The following is a 6,388-nucleotide window of genomic DNA, read 5'->3' on the forward strand; positions in this document are numbered from 1 at the left end:
GTTGTATTTGAATAATGCGCCGGCTCTATGAACCTATACCCAGCCCGATGCATAAATTATTGATTTCAAAATCAATCGTGCTCATAGAATACGGCGGTAACATTGTGTGAAAAATCTGAACAAGAACAGAGGATCCGATTGATTGGTGCCCAATCATTCGGCATTGATTGATAAACATCAAATTGATTCAATTCTATGGCATTTCGAGACCCTCGATTGGCCTACTTTTTAAGGAGTATACATGCATGTCGATTAGGCGTACATCAAATTCCCAGAGTATTGGCAACGAAAATTCCTATAATATGTTCACGGTTACAACTTTTGGCTCGAAACTTTGTCCGGATAATTCGCGAAAGAGTTATCTATCATCTACATTGGGGTTGTTCCTAATAGGAAATGAGAATAAACAACAATTTTGTCCCGAAGATTCGTAGACTTTGCACACGTGGGAGGAGGGCCCACCGAGACTTGTAACGTTCTCAAATCAACTGCCCCTTTCTTTTATGGAAAATTTCAAATAAGAATGCTTTCAGTTTTTTGGATCTAAAATGAATTTTATGTTAAATAAAAATTTAAAATATCATTATTTTTTTAAATAAAAATTTAAAGTGAATCTTATCTCGCACAAGTAAGGTTTTTTCAACAACGAGGCGATCATCTCGCACACCACCACTTTAGAAATCTCTCGGAAACAGGGGGTCGCCTGTAGAGTTCTGGTTTTCGACGGAGCGTCACATCACACACGCACATCGCCAACGCGCATGCACGGGGCGCACGCTTCGGCTCGTCCATCCACACCGCCACCGCCACGCACGAATCGCGCAGCAGACCTGAACGCGATCAGTCCGCGGAATGCTCTCGGTGGCTCGGTCAAACCATTGTTTATACAGCACGCGAGACAGCGAGAGAGACAGAGAGATCAGCCCACGTAGCCTTTTTGCCTTAGCCGTACTAATGAGCTGCAAAAGCGAATGCATCTGCCGCACGAGCCTCGATGTTTTTCTTCTTTACTTAGTCTTCTCGCCCCCACAGCTCAGGCTCATCACGCTCGTTAATCCCCACAGCTCAGCCCCCACAGCTCAGACTCCATCGACGGGACAGCAATGGTGAGCTGTCGCTAACCATGTCGGCCAAAGGGAAAGCAACACGATCCACAGCTATACGACACGACATCGCAGGGCTTCGCGTGGGACGAGGATTGCAAGCTGTGTGGTTGGAGTTAGAAAAATCGTTAAAGTAATCGTTCGCGTGGCCGTTTGAGTTTTGAGTTCACAAAAACTTGAAACAGCTGGGGTGGGGGGGGTTGGGGTTGTTCGACGGTCTAAAAGAGCGGCTGAAAGTGACGATCATCATGATTCCGGCTTAATACATGTGAGCACGTACAGTAAGCAAACTGCCGAAATTTCCTTTTCATGTGGGGTCGGAACATGGAAACTCGTTTCGTTCGAAAGACCGTGAAACACGGGTCTGCTCGGGATTTGCGTCGTGATCCGATGAATGAGACGAAGCGAGCTCAAATGAATCGATGCATGTGGTACTTAATTTAAAAAGTTAAGACCTCATGAACATCGCCATTGGAACATAAGGTGATTTCCTTTTGAGAAAAAAGATAAAAGTCGGGTCGAGTATGCTTCTGTGCATTTGAAGGCAAACCCCTCCCCGTTTCCATTCTGTTTCCACCCATTTGAATTCCTTCCATACATGTGTGCTCACATATGCTTCTCCGAGAAAGCTGCGCCGTGACATATGCCGGTTTTCGGGGCTTTTTCGAAGGTCCTCATCGAGCTTTGCTGCTGATTCTACGGTTCGGTCGGTCGGTCGACAGAGCTCTAGCTTTGGCCACAACTGAGAGGGTATATTTCGCAAAGGTGAGTCATTTTCCTGGGAACCTTCGCAGCATAACTTTCGGCTCTGTAGAGAAACTTTTAGAACAGCGAAAGTCTACCAGGCAACGCGCTTATCCCAAATAAAAAACCATAAAAGACAACCAGAAATAGTAGTTTATTGCGTCACTTGCTATGCAAATGTCTTTGTTTTTTTTCCAGTGTACACACAAGCATCACCATAGAGAATGATATGCTGCACAAATTTACTGTAAGGTAGAGAGAGTGGTTCACTGCACGATGAGGACGACTTTTATTCGATGTTGAAGAGTTTCGGAAGAGTTTGGATAGATCCCCAATAGGTTTTCGGTCAAGAATTCTGATCCGCTTCAGGCAATTCGGGTCGAGTCTCGTACATGGACACATCTTTTAAGAGAGCTCTGATTGGAGCTCATAAATGCTCGCAGTCAATTATGCTTAGGTGATCTGAAGCTAAAAAAAATAAACTCGCATTAATATTTAGTTGAACTTAGAAACCTGACTTTGCTTCTTTTTTTTTAATTTGAGTTAAAATATATCTTTTTGCTTAAACTAATTTCTCTCCATACCAAACCAGGTGGAGATTTTTGAATTTCACAATCAATGATTGCAAACCATCTTGTGTTCCATCATAAGTTAATTTATGAGAAGTTATATAATTGTCATGAGCTAATTATGCATAGATATTACCGGATTATTTTTCATTGTGCATTTTTTTCCGTACAAGTGTTGTATAAACAGGAAAAGGGTATCGAGTACTAAAAGTGACACCTCAAATAAAAATTTGACATATCCTAAATAGACGAGGTAAAAATTATTACCAAATAAAATGAAGAAAAATACTATTATAAATCTAGTGTCACATCAAATATCAAATATGCGAGTTCATACCTTAATCAGCATTACTTGTATTCAATTGAAACGACCTTGCAGATTTAAGCAGACACTTGTGAGGTTTATCAAATCCAAACGCTCGTACACAGTCACAGGATGTCGCGCTTCGCGTGCATGCAATTCATTTCCTACGGCTACCATGAAACATGCTTAAACACTTCTTCTCTCTACCTCATGCACAAAAAGTGAATTATACATAAGCCCGTCAAACGGCTGAGTCGGATTCGATCTAAATTAACTCATTTAACTCGTTAAGATCAATTTTTATACATTACAAATTTAATGACTTATATTCGATCCAACATGTACCTGATTCATACTCGGCCCCACCCGAAATTCATGTTAGCAATTTTTTTTGCCATAAATTGTTGTATTTGAATAATGCACCGGCTCTATGAACCTATACCCAACCTGATGCATAAATTATTGATTTCAAAATCAATTGTGCTCATAGAATACGACGGTAACATTTCGTGTAAAATATGAACAAGAGCAGATGATCCAATTGATTTGGTGCTCAATCGTCCGTCATTGATTGATAAACATCAAATTGATTTGATTCTATGGCATTTCGAGATCCTCGATTGGCCTACTTTTTAAGGACTATACATGCATGTCGATTAAGCGTACATCAAATTCACAGAGTATTGGCAACGAAAATTCCTATAATATATGTTCACGGTTACAACTTTTGGCTCGAAACTTTGTCCGGATAATTCGCGAAATAGCTATCTATCATCTATATTGGGGTTGTTCCTAAAAGCGAGAAAATATTAGGTACCCCAAGCGATACCAAGTCAGTAAAAAAATAAGTCCATTCTTCGTGCGTCACGTGTGCCTCGCGGGCCCACCTGCCAGAAAAAACACTCTCTTCTGCTCTTTCTCCTCGCCTCTCTCTTCTGCACTTGCTTTTTTTCTCTCTTTTTTGCCGCCACCATGGCCATGGATCTTGAGCTTGAGCCCAACATCTCGGCCTCCATAGCCACATAGCTCAATCTCGCGGTTGCGAGCATGTTCGAGCTTCAAGCTCGCGGCCATGGCTAGTCATGGTCGCTCGAGTTTCGAATCCCGTCGATAGCCGCTAGATCTAGAGACTTATGGTCAAGGATACTTAATCCGGAGTCTCGTCGTCGCCATAGCCGCAGAGCTCGGGTTTGAGCATAGAACGCGAGCTCGAGCATAACCGTTTGACCATGGCTGCCATCTGTTGAGCTGGCGGCCATGGCGGCCCGAGTTGCAACGACTCGCGGCCATGGATGCTCATGCTGAAGCTCACAGAAGCCGTGTAGATGGAGCTTCGAGCTTGCGGCTACGGCAATTAGACCCAAAGTCTCGTGGCCGCGGACATTTGATTTGAAAACTTGCAGCAGCCATGGACGGGAGGTCGAACTTGAGCTAATGGCCATGGCCGAGAAGAAACCGCAATGGAGAGAGAGTTTTTTCTGACAGTTGGGCCCGCGAGAGACACGTGGCAGGGCTTTTTTTTGCTGATGTGGCATCACTTGGGTACCCACCCACTATTTGGTTGGTCCTCCAATGACCGACATAGTACAAGAAAGTCTTCTCATAGAGCTTAAACGTGGACTCTTCTTTTATTACAAACATTAACTACTTCCCAAGCGTTTTTCTGCCACAAAAGTCACCAACCATTGAGAGAGAGAGAGAGAGTATTGTAGACAATTCTAGAGAGAGTATTTAACAATCACAAGCCATTAGGAGAAAACCCAAAAAATGGAGAAGAAAAAAATATTGTACAGAGAGAGGCAAAGGGAGGATTCATTTTTTGTAGCTGAGCACGGCATATACGGTCTGAATTGCAGTGAGCCCGAAGAGGACGACGGCCGCGATGAGAGACAATATAACCCAAGGATTCCTGAAGTAGGTGTGCATGAGATTGGCCCACCACATGTGCCTCCTCTTCTTGAAGTACTCTTTGACCTCGTTCATCACGTCACGGAGGCTGCTGTCGGGGTCGAGCTTCACGTCCTTGGCCAGCGAGTTGAACAGCTTGGCTGCCGCCTCATCACTCTCCATGAAATTCTGGATGATGCCCTTGGAGCGGAGCAATGCGACGTCCCGCCCCTTGTCGATGATGTCGTCCATGAAGCAGATGTAGGACGTGACCTCGTTCCCAGCCCCGACGTGGGAGCGCTCGAACGCGATGAGGTCGAGGAATATGGACTCAGTGTCATCGTCCACCGGAAACTTGGGAAGCCTCAGGACTCCGCTGGCAAAGGAGACGTCATTGAGGCTGGTGTTGTCGCTTACTTCAAACTGGACCCCGTGCTCATGGAGCTCGGTGGCTGGCCGGATTAGCTTGTCGCTGTCGTCGTTCTTACCCTTGTCCTTCTTCTTGGTGTCCATCAGCATACTCTTCCTGTAGACGTCCAGGACGTGCAGGCATTTTCCCATCGTTGGATTGTTCGCGCTGGGGAAGTAGAAATTGAGGATGAGCCTGTTGATGTAATTGTCCTCCTGCATTGTTGGAGTAAAGTCAGTGCATTTTCTCTTCCTCCTGCTGTCGTAACTCGTAAGGATTGTCCTCGAGTAAAAGGTAAAAAAAGAAGTTTCCGATAGTGGTCATAGATCTAATAATGTTTTGTCGGTTGATCTCAAACCGTGCATCCAAAACGCTTGGAGCATTAGATTTGATTCCTCTGAGATCGCCAAGATGTACTGTGAACATAGTATGGCGGTTTACATGCGTGTAAGAAACCTCTCTTACGATGGAGCGAAATCTAAGGAACGAACCTTCATGTCACCACAGACGGCGACCAGCCGTTCCAGCACTAGCATCGGCAGCTGATTCTCCAGCAGCAGCATGTCCCGCTTAATGTCCGGAAGTGCGTAGTGCTGACCGTGTTTGCTGAAGATGGGGTCGTTGGACGCGTAGCCGTTCACCTCCTCGGTTGTGGTCCTAAGGATCTCGAGCATGAAGCAGCCATCAGTGATCATCAGCTGCAGGAACTTGCTCGCGATGCCCTTACCGCTGCCCTCCTTCCACTCCGGGGCCAGTGCCTCGTAGCTTGCCATGAGGTCTTCTTCCACCTCCCTCAGGGACTCGAGGAAGCGTTCAGGGGGCTTCCTGGACCGCCTGACGAAGTGGAGGAGCGCGCGGTGCTTGTGTTCCTCCATGGGATAGAGGTGTTTTTGGCCGTAGTGGTAGGGGCCGAAGGAGACAGCCAGAGGCCGGTAGGTCTTGCGGTTGAGGTTGGTGCTGCGGCCGGGGACCTTGTAGATGGACCGCTTCCCCCAGTGTTGTTGATCGTCGGAGGGCATGGGCTCGAGGCTCTCGTTGACTTGGACGATCCAGTCGGTCTCGTTCGAGTGCCGAGGCATGGTTCCGCAAGTTTCTGATCTGGAGTGTCTTATGTCCTTTTTTTTTTTTTTTTTAAGGCTGAAAGGAGTGAGAGGAGGTGAATTTATAGGGAGCAGGGGGGTAAGCCAGAAGAGCTGTTAATCCGGGCTGATTAGGCAAGATAATTAAAGGGTTAATACCAGCCAGATAAGAAAATATAATACGTAATTTAAGTAGCTTTCGAATAAATTCAATAAGGAATATTATCTAATTGAATGGCGCGGGCATCGCATATATTCCTCCTCTTTCCCACGCAGGATCACTCCCTAAGCGA

General features: G+C 45.6%; 1 protein-coding gene across 1 annotated transcript; it reads right to left on the bottom strand.

The window, feature by feature from the left end:
• Positions 1–4,480: 4,480 nt before the first annotated feature.
• Positions 4,481–6,169, bottom strand: LOC115663354 (UPF0481 protein At3g47200-like). Its single transcript, XM_030585360.2, has 2 exons — positions 5,508–6,169; positions 4,481–5,231 (listed from the first exon to the last, which is right to left on the bottom strand). The coding sequence occupies exons 1-2, from the start codon at positions 6,093–6,095 to the stop codon at positions 4,533–4,535; spliced, it is 1,287 nt and encodes a 428-aa protein (XP_030441220.1). The 5' UTR covers positions 6,096–6,169; the 3' UTR covers positions 4,481–4,532.
• Positions 6,170–6,388: the final 219 nt, after the last annotated feature.

The sequence above is a fragment of the Syzygium oleosum genome, unplaced genomic scaffold (genome assembly GCF_021117445.2).
Source record: "Syzygium oleosum isolate NSW1041296 unplaced genomic scaffold, Sole_v2.1 Sole_v2.19, whole genome shotgun sequence".
Lineage (NCBI taxonomy): Eukaryota > Viridiplantae > Streptophyta > Magnoliopsida > Myrtales > Myrtaceae > Syzygium > Syzygium oleosum.